This window comes from Thamnophis elegans, chromosome 16 (genome assembly GCF_009769535.1).
Source record: "Thamnophis elegans isolate rThaEle1 chromosome 16, rThaEle1.pri, whole genome shotgun sequence".
In the NCBI taxonomy this organism is placed as follows: Eukaryota; Metazoa; Chordata; class Lepidosauria; order Squamata; family Colubridae; genus Thamnophis; species Thamnophis elegans.
The window spans coordinates 25,083,072-25,109,666 of record NC_045556.1 but is presented as its reverse complement, the minus strand read 5'-3'; the positions used below and the strand labels follow the sequence as shown (position 1 = coordinate 25,109,666).

The following is a 26,595-nucleotide window of genomic DNA, read 5'->3' as shown; positions in this document are numbered from 1 at the left end:
TCCTGAGCCAATTTGGCTGTGCTCTCACGGTTTCTTCCTCCCACACTCAAAAGGCAACCTGGGATGTCCCAGTTGGTTTCCCTCCGTCCCCACCGGCTCTTGCGTCTTTCCCTCTTGGTTATTTCTGGGAAGCTGACCCTTCTCTCTTGTCTGCAGGAGCTGCAAATGCCAGGGAGATGGCAAACCCATCAAGTAGTGGAAAGTACTCAGGCGATCACTTGGCACTTGACCACCGATGGGGTCCTTTGCCCCAGAACAAAACACTTTTTTTGGGCTACGCCTTTCTTCTCTCCATGGCAAATACAACAGAGAAGCTTTCTAGTCATCAAAAGACTGTAGTGAGCAGCGAAGAAGAAGAAGAAGGTGAGGCCATCTGGCTTACTTGTATCAATGTGTGTTGGTCTTTTGGAACACTCAAGTGATGTCTTTGATGGTTATGTATTGCATTAAAGTTAGACTCAATCTTGCACGAGGGAAGGGAGGTTGTTAATAGATCAGGTATTAACTCATGGGCAGAATTAAGGAAGTGCTGATGGCTGCATGAGCCGAGGTGGCGCAGTGGTTAAGGTGCAGTACTGCAGGCCACTTCAGCTGACTGTTATCTGCAGTTCAGCGGTTCTAATCTCACTGGCTCAAGGTTGACTCAGCCTTCCATCCTTCAGAGGTGGGTGAAATGAGGACCCAGACTGTGGGGGCGATATGCTGACTCTGTAAACCGCTGTCAGCACCTCTCCATTAGATAATTAGGAAAGAAGACCACGAGACTCCATGTGTAGAAATCAAGTGTACTTTTACTAATTATAAATGATTAAAGGCATAGCGAAGCGAAATCTGATTATTTAGGCGCGAAAGCGATTGATATATAGAATAGCCCATTCCCCACCCCTTGGCATCACAGTTACAGTCCAATCATAATTCTCTCAAGTGTCAGGTGTGAGATAACTTCAAAAGGCATCACGAAGATGGAATGTCGGTGCCATTAGTCCTGGCGGGAATCTCCCACGCATGCGTAGTCCGACCAGCAGCTGAACTCCAGAACCTTCCTCCAGCACAATGAGTAACCCCTCCCAAATACCATGCCCACCCTCCCCGTTTCATGGCAGCCGAAGCAACAGCAAAGCAGAGGCTGACAACCGCTTAGAGAGGGCTGAAAGCCCTATGAAGCGGTATATAAGTCTAACTGCTATTGCTATTGCATGTACAGGTCGCACTAAGTTGAAACCAAACCACCACCCTCCATCTCTGTCCCCTTGCCTGGCTTTCTTCCATCTGGAAGGTCTCAGGCTTGGTGTCCCTTTGCAAGGGCTTCCTGGGTGGGATCCAAAAATTCCTCATTTTCCCTGGTCAGTTGGAGAAGTTGCCATCCGACCCTTCATCTCTTCCAAGGAAAATCCTCCTCCTTGCAGCATGGGCAATTCTTGTGATCTTCAAGGAGAACACCAGGTGTGGATGGAGAGAGTGGCCTTGAGGAACAGGAGGAGGAAGTGATCCTGACCGAGACAACGGTCAGATAAAAGACCCGATTCAGCCTGGGTTTGGGCCTAACTGGAACATCTTAGTGGGGGCTGGGAATGCATAGAGACTTAGAAGATTCTCTAATATAACTTTACAATTAAAGTAGCACTGATCTATATGACTTCTACCTTAGTCAGCCTTTGAGTGCTGATATCAACCAATTCTGATTTGGGAAGAGAGGGAAACTTCTGTTCTGCCTTTTTGTTCACTTTCTTTCAAGATGATGAAAGATGATAATTCAGTGAAATTTTCCTTAGTGGAACAACGTGTGGCCAAGAGCATCTCAATCTCTTCTCAAAGGCAGGATGGGAAGATCCTTACCACAGGATGGCTCCCAAGATGGGGAAGGGAAGGAGCTGGAAGAAAAACTGGAGCTTCAGAATCTCTGGATTAAATCTCCAGGAGCGAGGGGCTTCAGAGTGACAAAAATATATTAAGAGATCATTGTTCTCCACCAACGCAAGCTCAGAATACTAGAGACATTGAAGAAATGCTTGCTGAGAATAGGATAGTAAAATAAAGCCACTTTTGTACAGGAAGGAAACTAGAGGCACTCAAGTCAGATTTCCGTCCAGTATTAAAGGACCCCCTGGTTGGTTATCCATTTTCTGCTGCTTCCCAAAACTGAGCTGCTGCATTCCCTTATAGCAACCACCGCAGTCCAATTTTGTGCCCAGAGGTGCATGTGCGCCTAAGGGAAGAAAATTATTCCCATGAATGTTATAATCTGCTCTGAGGCTTTCTCGGAGGCATGATGCAAATGTGCAATGCTGGTTTGAAGGAAAAGTAAGAACTGTCCAATTTACTTCCATGTTCCAGAATTTGTGGAGAGAGTACCTTACAACAAACCCTATACTGAGCTACAACTCCAAGCAGGAGGAGGTTTCATCCTAGAGGACTTCAATGAAAGCCAGGTCAGAGTCCGGGGCAGGGAGGTGAGCTGTGAGCCAAACCTATGGATGCAAATGTAAATCAATAAGACAAAGACACCCCCCCCCAAAAAAAAAAAATCATTGGTTTCAGCAAATGATTCCCACCTTTCACAGCCACCAGCTTTTGTAGTGGCTTCTGTACCCTTCTTTAACTTGGCAGTTTTTGGCTTCAAGGAGTCCCTAGTATTTTGGTGGTCACACATTACAATCCTGACTTTGTGACTTGGAAGGGTGGATTTTCTCTGTTTGCCCGGGGTTTTTGGTGGGAAAGCGAAGGGGTTTCCCTAGGCCTTGAGAATGTTGGGGGCGGTCGTGGCTTGTTGGCTAGAAAGCCGGTAGCCCGGGTTTGAGACCCTCGCATCCTGCAATGGGATGAGCTCCTGTCCTCACCTCAGATCCTGCCCACCTAGCAGTTCGAAAGCATGCAAATGTGAGTAAATAAACAAGCATCACTTGACATCATGGTGACCAAATGACTGCAGAAATGTCTTCCGACTGCTGGTTCAATGGCCTCAAAACAGAGATGAGGGTCGGCAACAACTAAGGGAGTAAAATCTGCAGGGCTCTTTTTTTAGCATGCTGGGGAGCTCCTGCTCCGATTCCCAGGTTGGCCCTGGCATAATCAGCACTGTAGCTGGAGGGCCCTTTGAGAGGCCACTGAGTCTTCCAGGGCAGGTGGCTCTTCTTCACCCTGAAGAGCCAAGGCGGCTTGTTTTACCTCTGAGGTTATCCAGAAGACCAGCACCCCCCCCCCCCCCCCAAATACCCTTCCTCTCACCCAGGTTGTGTCCTGCCCTCCAGTCTTGGGTTCAGCTGCATTTTGTGCTTGTCCCAAATCTCAGTCATTCCTGATTGCAGCTGCCCTTCCTTTCCCACTTTTGGCCAGGTGGAATTGGGTGTTCAAAAGATGATTTCTCCCTGCTTCTTTCTGGCGCCTGGGCTCCTGGTTTGCTTTTTGGCTATTGAAACCTCTTTTGTGTTATTTGTGCAAAGTTTAGTTATACCATGCCCCCACCCCATGCAACCTGTGTGCACCCCACCCTCGTGCATGCGTGCATAATCCCCACTCATGCATGCATGATCCTGGCGCTTGCACACAAGACCCCTGCACATGCACCATGCCCATTTTTGGCTTCCATTTTGGGGCTGGAAGGCCTCCACCAACCTGGAAGCCAAAATGGGGTGCAGGGGCGCTGTGTGAGGCCCCAAAATGTAATGTGTCCCCCAACGCATGTGCCCTCCTATACCTTTGTGTGGGCGTCCCTCGTGGCAGACCCAAATACCGGCTGGCTGGCGAGAGGCACGCATACCTGTGCAGTGGAGGTGGGCTGGGGCAATGGCTGGCGTGCCCGCAGAGGGTTCTGCGTGCCACAGGTTTGCCATCATGGATGTATACTATGTTAGAGCAATAAGGCAAAGGGATTCTGGGGAACAAACCATTTGGTGGGGGGAGGCTCAGGAGGCCCTCCCTCACTTTCTGGCTATAAAGGAGACTTGCAAGAGTCAGTTAACAGAGCCTTCCAAATAAAGAACCAGCAGCTCCTCCGCTCAGATTCCTATCTGCTCAACCTGGGGATGCTGATATCTTGATTAACACGAGTGAGATCAGCAGCGGTGGCGGCCTTAACTGATCTTTCCCTAGTAGCCTCTCTTCACCGCATTGATCAAGATCTTTTTCACACCATCTTAGCCATAAAACCAAAAGGCAAGCGGCAAAACATTGTGACGTGCAGACCACAATTCCTGCTGGGAAATAATCTTGGCGGGAAACCGGAGTCTTGTCCTGTATGATCTTGACTTGTCTCCTGAATTGCAGGCCTGGCAAAATATCCAGGGAAATATGCTGAAGGGAGAAAATAATCCCAGGACAGAAGCTGTTTATTCAGTGATGAAAGGGAAGCTGGGCAGGACCCAAGCTGGGATGAGCTATTTTGGGGACTTGTATTCATCTTCCAGAGCATAGAGCTGATAAAAAGGACTTGTAAAGCCTAACCATTAAAAATAAAGATACAAGAAATTGCCACTGTAAAAAGAAGAGAGTTTCCCTCTTTCCCACAAAGTAGCTGATGTGAACGAGGGGAAAGTCCTCTCCATTTTTCAGGGATTTTATGTACCCTTAAAATTACTCAGTTAATTTGATGCATATACCCAATATTCAGTGCATTTTTGTGCATTCATGACAAGCTGTATTATATTTTGAGTGGGATTAAAAAATGCACATGGAAGAAACATCAGTAATAATTTGTAGCACCTTAATCGTTGTTTCATTAAGGTTCCATAAATAAAACCAAGTGCAACCGAATAAAGGGCCCAGAGCCAGCACAAGCCAAGTTATAAGTGATTTATCTCAGATCACAGGTAATGAATGAATGCAGCACTCTTTTCTCTCTGCTCCTGTTCAGGTGGGAGTGAAATGTCAAACCACCTTTATGGAGCAGTCCGGCATCTATCAAACAGGACTTGACTGGTAGCTTCGTTGACAAGTTTGAAAGCTGGCTGGGCTCACTTCTCTTCCCAAGCGTGGTTGGGATACAACCTTCCTGGCTTCCAAAACAATGAATGCCAGACCAGCATTACTGGTTTCAGGAAGAAAGGAATGGGGGACAGTGCCGGTCATCAGAAAGTCTTTGATTAACAGTAATTGGGGCCGGAATTTCCATTGCTAAGCAATCTATCCATGACTAGGCCCCTTAGCAATGGCGGTTCTGGTGCTTACAGTTGCCCTCATTAAGCAATTAGTGCCACCAAGGGTAATGCCGGGCAGGCACCATTTGTGCTTCGTTGACTTTGCCAGCTGAAAGCCATCCTGTGACTGCAGGACACTGCAATGATGTCATTGTGGGGGCTCATCACAACAGGAACTTTTGAGGACGGGTCTTGAGCACCCCTCATTCAGTGCTATCGAAGGGTCTGGTGTAAAAATTGGGTTCTTGTTGGGGCTATGTGGATGCTGCATGTGAGTGGGAGGAAATGCAGGCAGTCATGACTCCTCTGTCTGGCAAGGAGGGCTTTGCTGTGGGACCAAGATTATGTCTTCTCCAACAGGGCAATTTGCAATTAAGGTAGGCCGTTTCGTCCTTTCCCTCCTTCTAACCTGCTTGCCTGGATGAGCCTGGAGGTCTAATAGGCAAATGAAGGTCCCACCTTTGTTTTTTCCACTTGCAAACTCTGAGGCGACCTCCGTTGGCTGTATCTGCCATAGGAGGATTGGCACAAATGTGACTCCCCCCCCCCCCTCTTGATCCAGTGCAGCGCAGCCTATGAGTGCCTCCTGATAGCAGACCAGCACTGCCGCACCCGGAAGTATTTCCTGTGCCTTGCCCGGGGAATACCCTGTGTCTCTCACATGTGGGTCCATGACAGTTGCCTCGCCAACCAGACTCAGAATTACAAGAACTACTTGTTGCCGGCTGGCTACAGCCTGGAGGAAGAGCGGCTGCTGGAGTGGTGAGTAGCCAGCTGTGGGCCTTGTGGTGCTCAGGCATTGGGAGAACCAGCCAACTTCAGCACCCACCAGTGTGTGTGTTGGAGGGGGCCACATGACACATTGCTATCACAGCACAGCAGGAACATCTCTGGTGTTTAGTGCTGCTCACGGATGCATCGTTGCTTTTACTTCTAGGCATCCGCGGACAAATCCCTTCCAGAAGCTGAGGGTGCTCCTGGTGTCTGACGAATCACAAAACTTCCTGGAACTTTGGTCGGAGATTCTGATGATGGGAGCAGCAGCTTCAGTTAAGCAGCAGGAATCCTCAATGTGGAAGAACGGTACAGGCAGCTGCCAGCTTCCCCCATAGTTGAAAACATATTTTGCCTCTGCGTAAGGAAGGGCTTGGTGTTAAAAAAGTAGCCGCCCTCTTTTCTATTCTTAAAGGATCCTTAGGATCCTTTGAGAAACTGGATGAGTCTCCCTCAATATCACTGTTTCATTGAAAAGTGTTAAGTGTGGGATATGCAATACTGGAAACTGACAGCCATTGTTTCCTGTTCATACAGATGTGAGTTTGGGTGTGTTTGATGTGGTGGTGACAGACGCTTCCTGCCCAGCTGCCATGGTGCCCTGTGCCAAAGCATTACAGCTGCCAGTAGTAACCCAGGAGTGGGTGATCCAGAGCCTCATTGCTGGAGAGAGAGCTGATTTTAAATATCTGAAGTATCAACATGATTATGTTCCCTGTTAAAGCTCCCTTTTTGTTTTGTGGTGATTTTCATTCTCTAAACTTTAAACTTTTTTGTGTCATTTGACTTATGCATGGCTTGTATATAGTTTTAATGTGAACTTTTATGACAAAATAAATGGTGGTTTCTTATCTTGGCCATTATTATACTGTTACTTGCACGATGGAAGGATTCATCATCAATTACTGCCAGCCAGCCAGCCAGCCATACTGGCTGAGGAATTCTGGGAGTTGAAGTCCACAAGTCTTAAAGTTGCCAAGTTTGGAGACTCCTGCTACAAATGAATTTGTGATCACAATGCAAGAAGCTATATTGTGTAGGATACTTAGTGCGGCTGCTCTCACTTTACAAAGTGGGGCTGGAAAATCCCAAGCTTAGGTCCCCCTTCCTCTCTTTCTTGCAACAAAACTTCCACACAAACCTGCTGAGTTCCAGGTGTCCAGGAAGAAGAAATTCCCTTAAGAGCAATAAAAACCGATCTAAATAAATATACTTAGAAAAAACTGATTTGAATAGCCGCAAACACAAGAGGGGAGCAAGATGAGAGCAAGATAGCTACCAAAAGTTTGATTTTCTTTCTAGAACTTGCGAAACAAGAATAATTAAAAGTGCTTCTAGAATCTTTTCCATGCAAAGTTACGAGATAAATGTAGATTAGAAAATCAGGCTGGGAGGAGAGACGTTTCCTATCTCTGGGACATTTGCCCCCTATTCCCAGGCTTTTTCCTTCTTGAAAAAAACGGATTGCATAAAAATACAATAGTTGTTATCTTCTTTTCCATTAAGGGCTCCAGCAGCTTTGTTAGGAAATGAAATGCCAAGTCACTCCTCTTTTATGTTTTGGGAGCAATTTCCAGCAAAAGAGGCAGCAAATGTGTTGTTCAAACTGTGTCTTCAGCAGAGTTTCCCCTCTGATCAAGAGAAGCAAACAAAAACAGCCTGAGCAACTGAAATCTTCAAGGCCAGGTTGCTTTTCACATATTAGTCCATCTTGAGAAATGGAACAAATTTTTTTAGGCAGTTAATACTATTGCAACCTTTATAGTCATCAACTGATTTTCGCTTAGAAATGGGGAAGGGGACCACTTCAAACGGCTCTGCAGTCACAGCAAAAAGAGGCGACTCATTTGGGAGCCTGAAGCAAGCAGCGTTGCTTCTCCCTTTGCTTCCAAAGAGCCCGAAAGCTATTTAATACACAAAACTCCACTTGCAATGCTGTTGGCAGCCCTGCAAGAAACAAGCCTCCGCTGTCCTCCGCCAGTGGCTGGAATGTTGCTGCCAGGACACTTCTTGAAAACCGTGGGCTAATCATTCCAGCCCCACACTGTAGGGAAAGAGAAAGGATTCAAAGGAAGACATGGGAGGAAGCAAACATTTTCTAATACATGAACAGATTCCAACAGACGCAAGGAGCATGATCTGACTAATCACAAAAAACTAGGGAGGCAGAGGGTAGCTGCTATTCTGCAGTTTCCCCCATGTGTGACAGGGAAGCAAGGAAAAGGGAGTGGACAGCATGCCTGTTGCCCAGGCCACATAGCCTGGAGGAGATCTAGATGCAGAGATTGGAGGGGAAGCTGCAGGGCTTGACACAGCCTTTGGCCAGGTGTCCCACACTGATTCTGTTGGAAGGGGGATAGAGGAGCCTCTGCTTTGGGGTGCTGAGCCTTTACCTGCCCAAAGTGCCTCCAGCGTGAGTGTAGTACTTGTTGTAGTCCAGGCGTAACAGCAGTTGTGCCAAGTCAGAATTTATCTGGTGGTTGTGAACGCTGGAAAGAATCTTGAAGAGAAGGGAGGACTGGCAGCTGAAGCCCTGCAAAGGGAAACCCAGGCATCAGAGCAGCCTTCTAGAGCCAATCTGCTCTCTCACAGGATGCCCTTAGGGAGCCCAGTTTCAGACAGGAAAAGAATGGCACTGCCATGCCCAAGGTGGAAAAACATTAAAGTGTGTTTAAAAAGTATAAAAAAGGGTTGTGCCGCTGCTTCTGGCGCAGTGGCTTGGCCCTCACTATTTCCACATCCAGGAATGAAACTGGAGAGAAAACATGGATGGGGACAGAGGCATTAATGGACCTCTCAACTGTGATGGAGGAGCTATCTACACCAAGTCTTCAAGACAAAGTAGCTAATTTCGGCAAAGAAAAAGGTTAAAGCACAAAAGGACAAAGTTGGGTTCACCAGGCAAACTACAATCACATGAAAACGATAGTACTCCCTCTTTGAGTACTATGGTTTTACATATCAGGACAAAGTAAAAATCATCTGGTCCTTAGCAGTTCTTAAAAGTAGGTAAATACAACCTCAGAGAACATGATATATTACACCATGTCATCATTTATTTTACAAAAAGAAAGCCAAAATGTTTTAGCTTTTTTTCACAGCCATGTATGAAAAAAATCCAAATATACATAAGAAGGTGCTGCTAATCAAGTGCCCTTGATCAATTGATCATTAGCAAGTGTGATTCCCTCTATAAAAGCCTTAGGAGTTTTAGGAGTTTGCTGATCTCCAGAAGAGTAACATCAAAAGGTGCAATTGTGCTGTGAGGAAACTAACCCCAGATGCATCTCTGAACTGGCCACTGGTGCAGGCATAGTGCTATCTCTGCACTTGAAGGCAAAGGGCTAAGAGGCAACAGCTCAGCTCCTGCCAATCAAGGTGCCTGGGGAAGTGACAAGACAGTGCAGCTCAAGCAACCGCCTGAGGAGCAAGGAGGTGCAGCTTCATCGGCACAGATTTATTAAGGAACCAGCCATCTGGGTGAATGAAGCTTGACTGACTCTGGTCTACAATTTCCTCCCCATACAAATAATTATTGACCCTTTGGCCCACCCCTTAAAGGCTGCTGATGGTACCTTCAGCACCAGCTGGGATGTTGGTCCCTCCTACCAAGGCTACCATGCTTAGCCAGATCTGATGCAACGGAAGGGCACTTGAGGGGGCTTCCTTCACACATGGACCTCGCTGTGGTAGAGGTTTTCCCAAACAGCTATTCTTCCAAAGCATTTCTTGTCTGACATGCACAGGAGTTTAATTCCATGCTTTTGGAGCACTCTATAGTTGCATCAAGATAAAGAGCAAGTAAGGGACTGCCTAAGGACATCTCTTTGCTGTTAGTCAAGAGCACAGGTTATCTGTTGCTTCCAGAAGTGTGGAACAGCATCTCAGGATGATTAGGCTCATTAATAATCCTATGAGTGAATGACCCTTTCCATCCTTTCTCTACTGACCTGGGCTTTGCAATACAGCAGTCCTTGACTTATGATAGCAACGGGTTAGAATTTCCATCACTAAGTGAAGCGGTTGTAAAATGTGGTAGCAATCCTTGCAGTCCTGGTTGCTGTTGTCAACTGAATCCCACTGTTGTTAGCTAAGGCAATTTCCTGCTAGCTGCCCACAACCAAAATCAGTGGGGAAGCCAGCAGGAAGTAGCAACTCGCAGGCCTACAGGTCTGTAAGTGGCTATTGCTGAATGAAGGAAGGGTTGGGGATGTTGCAAGGGGTTTCATGAAAGGTGTGAGGAGGGTGCTAGGAGGTGGGTGAGTGGCCACCATGGTGTGAGCTGGGGGAGGGTGCGTAGGCCAGGAAGGCTAACTCCAGCAACATTCAACCTTCTCCCCCCGGGCTTCCCTGTGGAATTTCTATAGAAAAGCTGCAAACAGCAGCTCATGGGGCATGGCAATTAGTTGTAAGTGTGAAAAAATTGCCAAGCACCCAGATTCAGATTATGGGATTGCTGGGATGGTGGAGCTTCAAGGGCGGTCACTGTCTGGATGGTTGTAGGTCAAGGGCTACCTGTAGCTGTAAGCAGGGAGTGCTCCCAAACCAGACTGTCCTCCCGCTTGATCTGAAGTCCGTGGGCCCGGTTTCTAAGGGAGAGCTGCTTCTCCCAGCCCTGGGCTGGAAACAGGAGGGGAGCAGAGGATTTTCATCCTCACCGAATCTGCCGATGGCTGCACCAGGGCTGATCAATTCCACCGACCCATCCCTTGTGTAGGAGAGCTGGATTGGGCCACCCTCTGACAAGCTCCCTTGGTGCCTCAGGAAAGACTCACCTGAAAAGGGGATCTTTTACCGGGGGGGAGGGGCATGGAGTTAGCCTTAAATGGGGAGGTGGGCTGAGCAAGGACCACCCTCTTTTCAAAATGAAAAATGTCTCTAAAGAGCATGTGTGCAAATCGACTGTTGACTTACCTGAACGGTCCTTCTATGTGTGCTGCAAGGGGAATCTAAGCATGGGTTAACTTTGTCCATTATCCTAGAGACTGAGTTATGTAAATGTTGACCACGCCTCCTCTGACTGGATGGGTCAGTTTTGTACGAAGTCAGCCGGTTAATGATGTGTAGCAATGTCAATGATGGCCGTAGCCAAAAGAAGTCTTAACAGTCACGTCCAGAGTAAAGTCAAGTCAGGAAACAGATAAGGATCAGTCATCGAGTCATGAGATAGCCCTGGCCAGCCGAAACTGCGGGCAGGTTTGGATTCCCCTCGCAGCACACATAGAAGGACCATTCAGGTAAGTCAACGGTCATTCTCCTGTGTGCTGCTTGTGGAATCCAAGCATGGGACATGCCAAAGCAATTAAGTGTCAGGGCGGGAGCTAGGCTGGTCAGGGTGCCCCGGAGAAGAAATCACCCTTTGCAACACTTGCCGCCCAAAAGAAGCCTCAGCCGAGGCAAACACGTCAACCTTGTAATGTCGAATAATGGTGATGGCAACGACCAAGTAGTCGCCCTGCAAATTTCTTCCACTGAGGCTTGCGTAGCCCAGGCTGCTGTGGTAGCTGCATTTCTGGTAGAATGAGGAGTAATGCGCCTGGGAACCGGTCGATATTGGCTGTCATAAGCAAGAGCAATGCACGCCTTTAACCATCGGCTGATGGTATGGGAAGACACCTTTTGCCCCATGGATGATGGTTGAAAGGATACAAAAAGTGCTTCCGACCGTCTGAAGGTCCCAGTACACTTCACATAGCGTCGAAGAGTCCTGCGCACATCCAGGTGGTGCCACTGGCGTTCCTGCGGATGGGAAGGGCGGGGACAGAAATCCGGAAGGATGAGCTCCTGAGCCCTGTGGAACAACGTGTTGATTTTTGGTAGGAAGGCCGGGTCCAAATGAAGGACGACTCTGTTGGGATAGAATATGCAGAGGTTGGCCGAACTGAAAGCGCTGCCAATTCAGACACCCTCCTGGCCGATGTAATAGCCACCAAAAACACAGTCTTAAGAGTCAGCAACCGAAGGCTGATGGAAGTAATAGGCTCGAATGGAGAGGCCATAAGAGCCCTGAGCACCAATGCCAAGTCCCAAGTAGGGTAATGGTGTACAGTCTGAGATTAACTGCACCTTTTAAAAAGGATTTAACCCGTGAATGTTGAGACAATGAACGGCCCTGGCCGCCCCCAATTACAGTGGCTAAAGCCGTGACCTGCCTGCGAAGCATGTTGGGTGCTAAACCCTTGTCAAGTCCCATTTGCAAAAAGTCCAAGACTTGGGGCACCGCAGCCTTGAGAGGGTCAGCCACCACCTGCAGAAGGCCTGCCAGGTGGCCTCGTCTATACGAGTAGTAGATGGACCACGAGCCGCTTGAATAGTGTCAATGACCTTACTTGAGTAGTGCAGTCCGGTTAGAATAGCCCGCTCACATGCCACACGGCTAACTGTAGCAGCTGGGGGTTCGGGTGGACGAGAGCTCCCTGGTTGAGCTGGATCTGGTCGTCCGGAATCCTCCATGGACGTGAGATCGACAGGTGCACGAGGTCTGCGTACCAGGGGCACCGGGACCAAATCGGAGCCACCAACAGGACTTCCACTTGCTCCGTCAGGATCTTTTGAATGACCAGCGGGAGGATTGGGAGAGGTGGGAAGGCGTAAAGGAGGCCGGCGGGCCACGGGCTGCGCAGGGCATCCACACTCTCCATCCCGGGTGTCATGTACCTGGTGTAAAATCTCGATAGTTGCGCGTTGTGCGAACAGGTCCACCTCGGGATGGCCGAACCGGCGCAAGAGCTCCTGGAAGAGGTCAGGGTAGAGTTGCCACTCCGCTTGGTCCACAGTGGCTCTGCTCAGCCAGTCCGCCTGTGTGTTGGAAATGCCCGAGATATGTTCCGCCCGAAGTGACAACAGCCTGTTCTCCGCCCAGTGAAGTAGCTTCTCTGCCTCCAGCATCAGGGCCCTGGAATGGGTGCCCCTTTGGCGGTTGACGTGGGCCTTGCAGGCCACATTGTCAGTCAAGATCAGTATGTGGTTGTGCGACACTATGTCCTGGAACTCTTGGAGGGCTAGCCTGATGGCCCAGAGCTCCAGCCAATTGATGCTGTTGCTCAGCTCTTGACTCGACCAGCGACCATGTGCGACTCAGTCCAGGGCATGGGCCCCCCACCCGAATAGACTGGCATCTGCCGTAACTTGGATGCGGTCCGGTTGCTTGAATGGGCATCCTTTGAGGAGTTTGGAGTCCACCACCAGAGGGACCTGAGAGGTTTGGGTGGGAGCCGAACCTTGATCTGGGAATGGCTGGTGTGTGCCCCCTGAAAGGGAAGCAGGAACCATTGCAGTGGGCGTGCATGGAATCTGGCCCAGGGAACAATGTTTATACAGGAAATCATTTTCCCAAGTAGTTGGGAAAGCGTAGCCAATGGTAAGAGTCTCTGAGATAATACCTGAGTTGTCAGGTGTTGGATGCTCTGTCGCCTCTCCAGGGACAGGGAGACCTCGCACGTGACGGAATTGATGATGGTTCCCAGGTGGAGCAATGACGTCGTTGGCTGCAGGTGACTCTTGGGAAGGTTCAGGACAAACCCGTGTCTTCGCAGTGAGTCCATTGTTACCTGTAGATCCTATAGGGCCTGGTCCCGAGATGGAGACAGAACCAAGATGTTGTCTAGGTAACAATTCACTCTCACCGGGACTGAGCGAAGCGACGCTGCCACAACCGGTGTCCATGAGACGCCTTTTCATCGAGCATCTGGGCACAGGACACCTGATGAACCGCCTCGGGGGAATGGAGAGAAATTCTAGAGTGAGGTCCAGCCTCATGACCTGAAGGGCCCAGGCATCGGACATGGTCTCCGCCCACTGATGAGCGAAGGCCAGGAGACACCCGCCCACGGGATCTTCCCCTTGGGAGTCACCGGTACCTCCGAAAGGACCGGTTGCCAGCCCCACGAAATGGCCTTCTGTTCTGGGATTGTGCCTGGTTCTGCTGGCGGCCCCTATCCCTGGCCCCCATGCGGTCCTGACCGCGGTCCTGTGGCTGGGTAAAGGCCCTGTTGTAATGGGGAACGTAGGGGGTGGCGGCGAATCCAGAATTACCGACCCGAAAGGGCTGGCGTCTACTGTAAGGTTGCTGTCTTCTATTGGCGTGCCCACCAGTGGAGGGGAGGACCTTGCATTTATCCCTTGTCTCTATGAGAATTGGGTCGAGCACAGAACCAAACAATGCCCCACCTTTGAAGGATGTGGAAGCAAGGCGCCACTTGGATTTAACGTTGGCCTGCCAATGGCGAAGCCATAGCAGATGCCAGGACGCCACATTGGATACCACAGCCCGGGAGGCAAATTTTGCTGCATTAAGAGTGGCATCCGCCGAGAATTCCAGGGCTGCCATCAGTTTGGTAACGTCCTGGTGAAGACGTACATCATCAGGGTCAAGTCTATCCTGCAACTGCCTGAGCCAGACCAAGGAAGTTCTATTAAAGAAGGACGCTGCAGTAGCAGCACGTAGAGCCCAGACCGCAGCCTGATGGGTCTTACGAATGACTGTTTCGGCCTTACGGTCCTCAGCCTTCAGGCCCTCAGAAATTTCTGATGGGATTAGTGCTGGGGAAGCTAGAGCAGCCAGGGGTGGATCCACAGTTGGGAATTGCAGAATGCCCTCTAGTTCCGGAGTGGAAGTGTACAATTTCCTGTCCCTATTGCTGGGTGGGGCAACCGCAGTCGGTTGATCCCATTGTTTTTGGACAAGATCTAGAAAAAGCTTGGGGGAAGGAATAACCTCCTGCAGTGAAACTTGCTCAGCAAAAAGGCGTTCAGTTGCATCCAAGCCAACTGCAGTGCTATCCTTAGAGGCCATCTCACCCATGTGAGTGGTAGTCTTAGCTTTATATAGTAAAGACTTAAACAGTGTGGGGCGAAATAATCCAGAAGAATTAGGTTGATCGAAGATCAAACCTTCATCATCAGAGAAATCCCTGTCTATCACCTCCCCTTCTTCCACCAAGGCCGAATCCTCACTATAGACTGAGGGGAGAGGTGAGGAAGGTCCTGCCTGGAGATCTGGGAGATCCACCTGCAGGGCCTGGGGAATAGGCCCACTCTGGGCACTGGGGGCTCCAGGGGCCTGGGTTCTACAATGCAGCTCAGCATCCACACCCCTGGATATCGCTGCAGAAATCATCTGCCAGAGATCCAGGGGAAGGCCTAGATCCTGGCCTACCACAGGCCTCAGGCCTGCAGCAGTAGGGGTAAAGGTGGCAGAAGGCCCAGCACATGGGATTGCATGGGCTGAGGCCGCCTCGGCCTCCGAAAGGTCCGGAGGAAACTGGGGCCCCAACACCCCCTCCCCAGAATCAGAAGCTTGGGGCAGGGGAAGATCCGGTGATCAGCCTTGATTCCCTGCTGGATGCAGTGCGGGGGCTGGTGAAACACGTTGAGGGAGTAACATCGGGGGTGAATTGCTACCCTCCCCAGCAGCTTTAGTTGCTGCCTTGGGCTTTTCTTTTCGTCTGTGGGTCCTATCCGGAGCTCCGGATGTGTCCCTTTGACTGGGAGCCCTAGAGGCAGCCCTGCCGGGCCTCGAGCTAACCCCCGCCTGGGCAGGGGGTTGGGAATCGGTAGAGGACTCTACAATACCTCCTGAGGTGGATTGGTCAGCCATTCTATAGTAGGAATTGAAAAAACTCAACCGCACTGTATCAAAGGTTTTTAGTAGCAACGGAAGCGGGCCGCATGGCAAGCAGGAGCTGTGCAAAAACGATCCTCTAAGTCAGCCAAGCTGAAGTGAGGGAAGTGGGAGGACTGATGATGCAGTCGCTCCTTTGGGCGCAAAAGACTCGCAACACCCTCTTTTGGCTGCCTGCAAGCGCGCGCGTGAACAAACAGTCCCAAAATGGCGACCGCAACTGAAGCGCGAAATTTGAATATGGCTGCAGCCGACAACGCCGCTCCCAGGTTCTCCGCTCTGCGGATGCCTTCAGCGGGACCCGTGCTCTCCATGAACGAGCGGCGGGCGGTCAATTAACCTGGAAAACAGTACGCCGCACAAGGAGAGTCATTTCAAAGGCAGGAAGCGTGGGCGGAGAAACCAGCCCAAGGCGCAATAGCAGTAGACTTATATACCGCTTCATAGGCCTTTCAGGCCTCTCTAAGCGGTTTACAGAGAGTCAGCATATTGCCCCCAACAATCTGGGTCCTCATTTTACCCACCTTGGAAGGATGGAAGGCTGAGTCAACCCTGAGCCGGTGAGGTTTGAACCACTGAGCTGCTGATCTAGCAGTAGCCTGCAGTGCTGCTCGCAAACGGCAGGGATGGCAAACGGCGGCGAAGGAATTCACACCGGCAACTGCGGTCGCTGAGCTCTGATTGCAATAGCCCCCATGAGCCTGTAAATACCTGGCCCGGGCACTGTAAGAGCTCTGGAAGGTCTGGCCAGGCAGCGAACTTCCGCCTCTCTCTTTAATCCTGCAATAACTTTCTTTAAAAACGCTTCCAGCAACTCGTTGAATGCAAGAATAGGTAGAATTTTGTCAATTAGTCTGGAGAAAATTGGTACACGTCTCTTCTGGCTGGACTGAGTTAAAACTCTCACCCATCCAGTCAGAGGAGGCGTGGTCAACATTTACATAACTCAGTCTTTAGGCTAATGGACAAAGTTAACCCATGCTTGGATTCCCCAAGCAGCACACAGGAGAACAGGTAGAGCCCCAAATGAAGGAATTCCTTATTTGGGAGGGAGGAGCATGACTTTCTAAAAGCAAAGGGGAGCCACCCTGAAAGGCAAGAGGAGTGGGTAGAAAAGGCTGCTTGAAAACTGATATGATGCACTGCAAACTTTGTTAAATTAAGGCAGCAGGAGTCAAGCAACCTCTTTATTGAGTTTTTCACTGCTATTCTTGCTGTCAAATCTGGAAAGGCCCCTCACCTAGGATTGCCCCCCTCCCTAAATGCCAAACCCAGATTACCCCCGTTTAAGCCAGGAATTCCAAGTGAGAAAGTGGATTTAGGTGGTGCTGTGTGTCTCACTTCATCCTTCCAGCTGCTCCTTAAAGCAGCCTCTTCTTTTCCTCGGCTCCTGCAACTCCAGTGAAAGACCCTTGCAAGGACAGCCAGCATGCATGCTCATCTACAAGCCCACCCCCTTTCCCCATGAATTGGGATCATTGCATACGTCCTCCCCGGCCTTTCCACTGGGCTGGATGGGGACATTCAAAAGCTCTCCTCCGGGCTCCTCTGCCGAAATAGGAGAGAACATCGGACAGGGTCAAAGCAAAGGGGCCTTTGGCTCCCTGCATTTTTTACTCAAAGCACCAGGATATTTTAATTGGAATCTGGCATGTTAAAAAGCAGCCCGGGTAAGATCACAAGAGCCCAATCGCACTAGGGCTGCTTTGTGTGTCTCTTCGGTGTGTATATGTTTGTGTACTTACCTTAGCTAGGATGCTCAGCTGGGCTGTACCCCGTTCATCCAGGGGCCCTCGGTTCTGGCTGACCAATGAACAAAAACTATGGCAGAGATCTAAAATTTCATTCAGGCAGTGAAAAGCCTACAAAGTAATGATCAGAAGTGGCTATATTATTACGTATTAATTTACAGTTGTTGTAAATGTTATTCTAAACTAATTTTACCAATGAAAATATTAATTAGTTCACCTCTGGGTTGTGAACAACTCTTTAACAACTTGGATTAGAATTATGGAGAGAATGCTTTTCAAATCTGGGGACAGTACAAAACTGATGGGACCCTAAATTCCTTAGACACATGGGGTATTGGGTGGTGGGGGTTGAAGTGGAAAGTTAGCCTAATGCTTCACGTGTGAATTTCACATTCTGCCTGAGTTTTCTGTAATCATTTGGCTGCACGCAAGGAAAGCAGCAGAAGCAGAAGTTTTTCTTTCTCTCCCCCAAATGCCTCCTCTGCAGCTTCCAAACCACCAGCCAGGGCAGTGGCCGCTCTATAGTGACGATCGCCAGAGGCCTCCCATTTTCCCCCCTCTCCTTTCCAATCACCCCACGGTTCCCCCACCTGAGTGCTGACCAACTGGAATGCCCGCCAAGCCCGGGAAGCCCCTCTGCCTCGGGAGTCACCGGATGGAACGGCGACCAGGCCAGACTCTTCCTGGGAGGGGAGCCTCGCGGAACTATAGCCCGCCCACCTTTCCTCATGCAGACCCTGCTTACTTTTCCCAGCAGGGAGACGCTGGGCAGCCGCGCTGAGAGCAGCCCCGACAGATGCAGCTTGGCCGGCCCAGCCACAGCCAGCACTCCCTGCCCATGGCTGAGCTTGGCCGCAAGGGGCCGGCCAGGGCCTCTGCAGGCAGCAATGGTGGCAGCAGCACCTGCAACGCCTCAGCCATCCCCGCTGAGACCCAGGCTCAGCTGCGACTGCCCCACCACACAGCAGCCTCCTCCACTGGAAGCCCGCACACCAACATCTGCCCACTACGCATGGAGGCCACTCTGCCGCTGCCAGCCACCCTGCTGAGGAAGCCCTGGGGCTTTAATGCTGACGCTGTGGCAGGTACTCAGTAGCATGCCTATGCAGACGTGGTGTTTGGGTGTGCGGGCAGAGCTGACAGGCTGCTGCCATGGTGCAGGAGTAGAAATGGGTGCTCAAGGTCTACAGTGAATGCTGGGGGGAGTGGAAGGGGGGGCACAGGAGTTTGCCGGGATTTGGCTGCCTTTGGAGGGGTGGGTGTGAGGGACGTGTGTGTGTGTGTGTGTGTGTGTGTGTGTGTGTGAGAGAGAGAGAGAGAGAGAGAGAGAGAGAGAGATATGGGGGTCTTATTTTCGGAGGAGGGCATATATTTTTGCCCACCCCAAAACTCTGGCCTGGTCTTATTTTCAGGACATGTCATATTTTGGGGGAAACACAGTAGTTTGAGTGAGCGTCCATTCAACTGTAAAGAATTCAAACTTGCTAGAACAGATGACCTCGAGATGAGCCACAAGGAAAACTGGGGCAAGACAGAAGGGCCCTCTCCAAATACCTACCAGGGTGTCAGTAACCAAAGGTGGTATAGACTTCCTTTCTAGAAGAAGAAGTTGCTGGAAAGCCGATTCCAGTTAAATATTCAGGAAAAAAATTGTAACAGGAAGAGCAGTTCTTCAGGGCAACCAATTACCCAACCCCTCCATTAAATCAATCACCTACACTGGTGAGACGAATGGGCTAAAGGTGGGGATGCCACCGTTCTCCTTATTTCCTTCAAGTTTACATGCACTGACCATGGGATGCATTGCAAGGATCCAAGAGGGGAAAAGGTTGATGATAACCTGCACTTACCGGTTTCAAGAGAATGAAGGACTGGGCCAGGAGGTTGCTCAAAAAGTGATCGTGGGCCAATCGGATACTCTCAAAATCACGGGTGGAGTTGATCTGCTGAAGGAGCTGTGAGAACTGAGACTCGAGGACATCCACCTGAAAGAAAACAAACCGGAAGGACACCGAGGGTCAAGGAAAAGTAGAGAAATACTGGTAAGAAATCGTGAGACCAATTTCAGCCAGCAGCTGTCAGCAGAAAAAGCCAAGGACAAGGTAGCTGAGCTGTTTGGGCCTCTTTCAGCCGCCCCAGCAGACACTTACTTGCAGGTAATATTGCAAATTGTCCACAAGGAAAGTCATGTGATGGCGTAGCCGCCACTTGATGGCATCCGTCCGCCTGGATTCCAGGCACTTGCACCGCATCTGCAGAGCCCAGCAGTGCTGCAGCTCGGCCTGGACACGCCTCACACTCAGCAGGTATTTGAAGACCACGTTGTACCTGCAGCCAAGAGTCAGCTGGTCTGAGCCCCGGGTCACAAAGCCCCAGGACACCAGCCAGCCCCCTCCCATTTCCCAGAGGAGGCAGTGCTCACTTCTCCAGGACAGCGGGTGTGAAGAGGATGTGCAAAGGCCACTGAACTTGGTAGGAGAGCCCCAAGGCAGCCCAGCCGGATGTGGGGGACTCATGGGGAGATAGTTCTCGAGAAGAAATTTCCCGGTTCTGGGAAGGGTCTGAAAAGGAAGCCAGTCAACAACTTGGCTTGAAGGCCAGAGGCAGCTGGGCAGAAAAGGCCGCAGCTCAGAGGCCGAGGTCCATGCTGAGGCCCTCCTGCAGCCTCTTCTGCCAAGAGCTCTGAAGCCTCTGCTCAGCCAGGCGTGACACTTGCCGCCTTTGAGGAAAAAGTGAAGCGGTGGCTTAATGCAGCTTTCTGCTCCCATTTTGAACCCCCAACGCAGAATCCGGCCTCTTGCACCAACACCCACCTCGGGGTTCCTTTCCATGGTAATGGATGGTCAGGTGAAGAAAGGGCAGGAGGTTGTCGTCATCCAAGAGCACTTTGTGGGCTGATTGCTGGAATGCCACATTCACATCTGAGGGAAGGAGCAGGGGATGACTTTCAGGGGGGGGAGGGGAACAGAGGGAAAACAGGCCCTTTGCTGCCTTCCCCTTTACACACAGCAGCTCCCAGAGGCCAAACCTCTCTGCTTCTCTCCTCTGCAACTGTCTGCCCAGGCTTAGATAACCACACAGGGTGCATATGAAACAGCCACCCAAGTAGCATTTCAAGCCACAGGGCTTTTTTGGAGACAGAGAGACTCACCATGCTCAGTCACTGCGGATGGTGGTGTCTTTAGCATGTGCTGTGCGGTATCAATAAAGGCCTGAAACAATTCTCCTCTCCCCAAGAGGTAAAAATCTTTAATGACCTAGAAGAAAGGCAACGATGTGAAAGCCATCCTGTTCAGCAACTTCCTTCCATGGGAAGGAGGAGCTCACGAATTGCAGGAAGAACTGTTTACCTTCAACTGGCCTATCAAGTCAGACTCTTCCACCATCAGCTTCCACAAGTGCTTAGGAAAGAGAAAACCCCCAGCGTCAAGATCCAACCGCCCAACTGCAATGGTGCAACCCAAAGCTGCTCTCCCTGCTCATTCCTTGTGCAAGGCCCACCCGCCTCCCTCCTTGCAGGATGGGAATCCCTCTGTGGGTTGAGGTTCTTCTAGAACTTCTCCCCGACATGAAAAGCTTCCTAAGGGTCCTTTGCCTGACGCTCTGCCTGACCTCAGCCACAGTGCTCCGGATCCAGTCAATCACAGATTCAAAGTCCATCAGATTGAAGAGGGGCTGCTGCTTGAGACGATGCAGCTCAGCAGCAAAAGTCTCCTCCTGGTTCTTCAGGATGGAGCCTGCAAGAGAAGAGATTCCCATGGAGGCTTTGCCCTCTTCTCAAGACCTGTGTAATTGAAGGCTGCATGAACACATCAGCTCAGACAAGAACCCAGGAACAGCAACAAAGAGAGAGGTGTATATTGTCAAGGTAAGGCTTAGTTTGCATTGCAGAAGAAGCAGCAGCTTCAAAGTTTTAAAAGAAAGAAAACGCACTATCTGGTGTTTGTGTGTGTGTCTGTGTGTGTGAGGGTGTCTATGTAGAACAGCATCAGAAACAGAGGAGAAACTTTATGAAGGCAAATGGCTGAAACAAGCTGCAAAGGATCTTTCTTTGATCTTCTACTCAGAGAGGCCCTGGTAATCTGGATCACTGACCCAATTCAGACGGATCTCAAGGGACCACTTTCAGATTCTGCTCATCCCTGATGGTCCATAGGAGCAAACCTGGCCTATTATTGGGAAGGGTTGCCCAGACTGCTGAGGATTCAAAGGATTCCTGCAACCAGCATACAAACCATCTGCCAAACCAGCCCACAATCATTCTTAGCTCATGTGGAAGAAATCATAGCCAATCACAGTACCTTTTTTGGTAAGAGTCACATTCTGACTCTCAAACATCTGCACAGATTCCCCTACAAAGAGGATTTTTTCAGCGACACGAGCTGGAATGTAGGAAGGCAGCATCTCCATCCGCAGAGAGAACTGTTTTGGAGAAGGGGCCAACATGTTCTCTTCCTCAATTAGCCTCTGTTGAAACAAGGTTGGTAGAAGGGAGGGAGAAATGAAAATTAGGGATGGATTCTAACACAAACCCAAGAGCCACGGATGGAAAATCAACTTTTTTAGAAGGCTTGGGAGGATTCCCAAGAATGGAGGAATCTGTTTCTTAATTTAAGAGTTCAGGGATTGGGAGAAACAATGCTAAGTTTGGAGGGGAAATATTGCCATTTTGCCCTTGTTTTTCAAGCATGCCCAGTTCTGAAATCCTTTTGGATTCTGCTACTCATATGGGCGGGAGGTGGGGGGGGGGGGAAGAGAGAGCAACAGAAGCCACTTTGAGACCAGTTCCAGAATCCCTCAAAACTTGCATAAATTAAGCATTGTTTTTTGGAGCAAAGTTTATTCTTCCCTTAATTCTCTTCTAAAAAGTACAAAGAAGTGAGAACACCCTGTACTTCCCCCTCCTCATTTCTCTTCCTCCCCTTAAATGTTGACATGCTCTTTCATGCTAGATCCTCCTTCAAATCAGGCTTGCTTGAATTAAATTCCTTCATTTTCGAATTCTCAGAAAACTACATTAAAAGAAATATCCAAACTATTTATTTTCCTCAATGTTTTACTATTTCTCCAGAGGTTGTGGGAGCTTCATCAAACTTTCAAGGAGACTGGACTGGTGTAGGGTCTGCTTGGGCAGGGGGTTGGACCGGATGGCCTAAAAGGTCCCTTCCAACTCTGTTAAATCTTTATGTGTATCTGTATCTACTTCTTCCTCAGAGCTGGCATTCACCCTATGCTGAACATTCTGCCACTAAACTCCCATAGGAGGCCCAGACAGGTGGAAGGGACCCATTTTGGCAAGACTGAGGAGGGGCTTGGTGCTCAGGGCTCATCTTGCATCATCTTCTATTCTGGCTGTGCTGTAACTTGCCCAGTGGTGGGCCTGGGTCGCCATCATCATAGGGTAAGGCATCACCAGCATGCAAAAGACACCCAGCCGTATGCCTCAGTCCATGGTGAATTAGGCAACGTCGTGACCACCCTCTCGCAGTGCCTGGAGGCTGTTAAGGGAACAATAGGCTGAAATTGAACCCTGGCAAGATGGAATGGTTTGGGGTTCTTTGGTCCATGGAGAATTGCCATCTATGGTCTTGGATGGGGTGGCACAACTTCAGACGAACCTGGAGCATAATCCGGGGGTTCTCCTTAACTCACAACTCCTGCTCGAGGAGCAGGTTGCAGCTGTGGCTAGAAGGGCCTTTGGCAACTGCAGGTTGTGTGCTGGTTACACCCTTTCCTGGACCAACAATCCCTTTTCACAGTCATTCACCCTCCTAGTCACCTACCTTCTTGACTACTGCAATGCACTCTACATGGGAATTCATGGGCCCTTGAAAAGTATCCAGAATCAGAAAAATATAAGTTGGTTCAAAATGCATAATTTTGTGCAAGTCTAGATTTGCACATGTGTCACCTCTCTTGCGGGAGCTGCACTGGTTGTCAATTTGCTTCTGATTCAATTCAAGCTGCATGTTGCCATCTTCAAAATCCTCCCTGCCCTGGGGCCAGGTTATTTAAAGGACTGTTTTTCCCAAGGTACATTTACCTTTTCCACCAAAAGGAGTAGACAGGGTCTCTTCCAGGTACCCTCTCTTAAGGAGGTCCATCCGGAGGGACCAAGGAGACATGTGATGGTTTTCTCCCTCATTTGCCCCAATTAGATATTCTTTCGAAAGGCCCTGAAGACCTGGTTTGCCAGTGGACCTGCAGACCTCAGGTGTAAATGGAGCCCATCAAGTAGCTTATTACATTGTTGTTGCCAGGGGGATGAGGGTTTACTGGGTTTTGAATTCAGGGTTATTCCTGTAAGCCTCCTGGAGTCACTGTGAGTTGAATGACCATAAATTTTCTTAATGAATAAATCATAAGCAGCTTGAGAGATTTGAGGGAACAACTGAGGGAATGGGGGAAGGCTCAATCTCACCATATCTTGCAGTTCTCGCAGCTGCTTCCCTGTGAGTCCTCCAATGCCCAGATCATCGTCGTCTTCTTCTGGCTGGGCCGGGGTGAGCCCCAGGGAGGGGCCCTGCCTGATGAAGAATTCCTCATGCTGGTCCAAGAGCAACCCGTGCAACATCCAGGCAGAGAGTTGTTTGTAGAGAACGGCATGGCACATGGCCAAAACCCTGGAGCGATGCAAAAGGAAGAAAAAGCCCAGGACACTCAGCTTCATGTGATGGGCAGCAAATGGAACCAGCAGCCAGGTAGGATCTCCTCTTTGGGCAGCTGCACTTTCCAACTGAAGCCCCTGAATCCCAGATGCTCTAAATTGCACTCAATTTAACAGTTTATTAGAGAACTGGTTAAGAAATGCCACTGAAAGCAGCTTTATGCTTGCGCCTGGGTGGGTGGGGGATTTCTGGGGTACAGCTAAAGGCCACTAGTCCCTTACTTCTCCAAAGCATGACGCACCGGCGGCAAGCCACCACGGCTGTATTTGTAGACTGTCTCCAAGATCTGACAACCGTGAATCTGCCAAAGAAACAAATTCAGGCTAATCATTTGCAGGACAGAAAACTAAAGGTGCCCAAGCACTATCTACTTTCCTCTCTTTTTACATTTCTGCAAATAGCAACAGCACTTAGACATATTTTGCCCACATGCCTGACAGAACTCTCTGGTCGGCTTACAATGTCAGCATCTTGCCCCCAAACAATCTGGGTCCTCTTTTTAATGACTTTAGAAGGATGGAAGGCTGAGCCAAACTCAAGCCTCATCAGGATTGAACTCTAGGCTGTGGGCAGAATCAGCCTGCAATGCTGCATTCTAACAGCAATGCAACTTATCTTTTGCATTTTTCATTTCCATCCAGATGAAAAGAACCAGCCTCAATTCAGCTATTGTCCAGACATCTATATTTTATTAAACTGCTCCACAAATAAGGCTTCCATTAACAGAGGCCAACAGCAGGAATACCGTACCTTCTGGATCTTTATCTGCTCTACTACAGTCATCAATGAGGGGAACAAGAGCTGAAACTGTAAAAGAAAAATTAGTATTTAAAAATATACTTGTTTAATGAATTGGGGCAAAAAATGAATAGTTGCTTGGCAGATTTGACAATCTGATATCTGGCCCATGGAACAAATTTTCCCCTGGGCCTTCAAGCTGTGTGTCATGTTTCCTTTTGATTGTGATTGGTTCTATCTACAGAAAAGATACTGGGGGAGGGCCAAGCGGGTATGCGAACGGGTAGCTCTGCAGTGCATAGCCAATTTGGGCTTTCGCAGCCAAAAGGTGTCTTGGAGGGACACCTGAAAAGTGGGATGTTTGCTGATCGCGTATGGACGGCGGAGGTTCGGAGCGTGAAGCAGGAGAAATCTCTTAGAGATTGGATGGGGAGAAGACGACCAGCAATGGTCGATCTGAAGGGCTGACAGCTGGACAAAGTAAGCAAGAACTAAGCGGAACAACGGTGGACTGTATCTGGCTGTAATTAGTTCCAATCATTGAAGTCAAAAGAGGTCATTTGAAGGAGTTTCCCAAGTGGAAATAGAGAAGAAGTAATCACAATAGAAAGGAGGTGTGGAAGCAACTTCACTCGTTTAAAGAAAAAACAGTAAGAGATGGTGGGGCAAGATAGGACAAGGGAGAATAAGATGGATTGGATGAAACAGCAGGAATACTCTTTTTCTCTTTCTTCATTTTACCAATTTGATTAGAAGAAAGTATTATTTGGATTCATGTAAGATTGGAGAAGACCGGGACAGCAACAATGGGAGAGCTCAAGAGCGTGAAGGTTTGGTGATTAATGGCCTCTCTCCGAGAAGGTGACAGTGCTTTTTCAGAACAGAAATAAGAGACAGGAGACACCTCTGGTCAAAGGGAGAAAACACCAGTGAGATACGGAACTACCGTATTTTTCAGAGTATAAGACGCACTGGAGTATAAGATGCACCAAGGTTTAGAAGAGGCAATTTTTTTAAAAAAAAAGTAGGTAGGTAGACAGAGGGAGAGAAAGAGAGAGAAATATAGTAGCAAGGGAGGGAGGGAGGGAGGGAGGGAGAGAGAAGTTAGGTAGGTAGGTAAAGGGACAGAGAGAGAGAGAGAAATAGTGTGTGTGTGTAGGGAGGTTGGTAGGTAGAGGGATAGAGAGAGAGAGAAATAGAGAGAGAAATACAGTAGATAGGTAGGGAGAGAGAGAGAGTAGTTAGGTAGGTAGGTAGATAAAGTGATGAGAGAGAAATAAAGAGGTAGAGAAATACACTAGGTAGGGAGAGAGAATGTGTGTAGGTAGGTAGATAGGTATAGGGATAGAGAGAGAGAAATAGAGAGAGAGAGAAATACAGTAGATAGGTAGGTGTTTCTGCTGACACAGCACCTGATCAATGTAATTCTCATCAATCAGTTAAAGAGCTTTTCAAAAGGGGGAAAAAGTTTTTGCACTCTGCAAACCTCTCAAAAATGCCCCATTTTTCATGAAAACAGGCCCTTTTTTAAAAAAAAAAGTCATGCATAACTGTGGGGGGGGAGACTTGCAGAGTGCTCCGGAGGGGGGGGCAAAACAAGCAAAAAACGGCCCCATTTTTCATGAAAATGGGACCATTTTTCATGAAAACGGGCCTGTTTTTTGTCAAAAAAAATTGCATGCATAGCCTTATGGAGGCTTATAGAGTGCTGCTGTGGGCTGGGGTGGCCCATTTTTCGGTCATTTCTGCCCTTCCCAGCCCCCAGGAGCTCTCTGAAAGTCTCCATAAGGGTGTGCATGGCCATTTTGGTGAAGGGGCAGGGTTTTGGGAGGCAAAACCTGCTGTATTCGGTTGTATAAGATGAACCCAGATTTTCAGCCTCTTTTTTTGAGGGAAAAAGGTGTGTCTTA

The 26,595-nt window shown here is 49.3% G+C and overlaps 2 protein-coding genes across 10 annotated transcripts in view; one reads left to right on the top strand and one right to left on the bottom strand.

Moving 5' to 3' along the window:
* The window catches only part of TP53BP1 (tumor protein p53 binding protein 1), a 40,014-nt gene extending 33,257 nt beyond the window's left edge, over positions 1-6,757 (top strand). The window contains exons 19-23 of one of the 3 annotated variants that reach the window (XM_032232757.1): positions 157-363; positions 2,335-2,429; positions 5,695-5,894; positions 6,070-6,215; positions 6,444-6,757. In XM_032232757.1, the coding sequence (XP_032088648.1) occupies positions 157-363; positions 2,335-2,429; positions 5,695-5,894; positions 6,070-6,215; positions 6,444-6,628 (833 nt within the window). In that variant the 3' untranslated portion in view covers positions 6,629-6,757. Of the gene's footprint in view, positions 1-156; positions 364-2,334; positions 2,451-5,694; positions 5,895-6,069; positions 6,216-6,443 lie in introns of those variants that run through there. The other 2 variants (XM_032232756.1, XM_032232758.1) reach the window with 2 other exon arrangements.
* The window catches only part of TUBGCP4 (tubulin gamma complex associated protein 4), a 34,191-nt gene continuing 14,296 nt past the window's right edge, over positions 6,701-26,595 (bottom strand). The window contains exons 5-18 of one of the 7 annotated variants that reach the window (XM_032232761.1): positions 24,698-24,754; positions 24,169-24,248; positions 23,701-23,902; positions 21,581-21,746; positions 20,892-21,016; positions 20,630-20,680; positions 20,431-20,536; positions 20,093-20,200; positions 19,702-19,840; positions 19,430-19,607; positions 19,130-19,264; positions 17,274-17,390; positions 8,300-8,439; positions 6,701-7,950 (exon numbers count right to left, since the gene is read on the bottom strand). In XM_032232761.1, the coding sequence (XP_032088652.1) occupies positions 7,935-7,950; positions 8,300-8,439; positions 17,274-17,390; positions 19,130-19,264; positions 19,430-19,607; positions 19,702-19,840; positions 20,093-20,200; positions 20,431-20,536; positions 20,630-20,680; positions 20,892-21,016; positions 21,581-21,746; positions 23,701-23,902; positions 24,169-24,248; positions 24,698-24,754 (1,620 nt within the window). In that variant the 3' untranslated portion in view covers positions 6,701-7,934. Of the gene's footprint in view, positions 7,951-8,299; positions 8,440-9,481; positions 9,681-9,701; positions 11,755-11,778; positions 13,621-17,273; positions 17,391-19,129; positions 19,265-19,429; positions 19,608-19,701; positions 19,841-20,092; positions 20,201-20,430; positions 20,537-20,629; positions 20,681-20,891; positions 21,017-21,580; positions 21,747-23,700; positions 23,903-24,168; positions 24,249-24,697; positions 24,755-26,595 lie in introns of those variants that run through there. The other 6 variants (XR_004256618.1, XR_004256617.1, XM_032232759.1 and 3 more) reach the window with 6 other exon arrangements.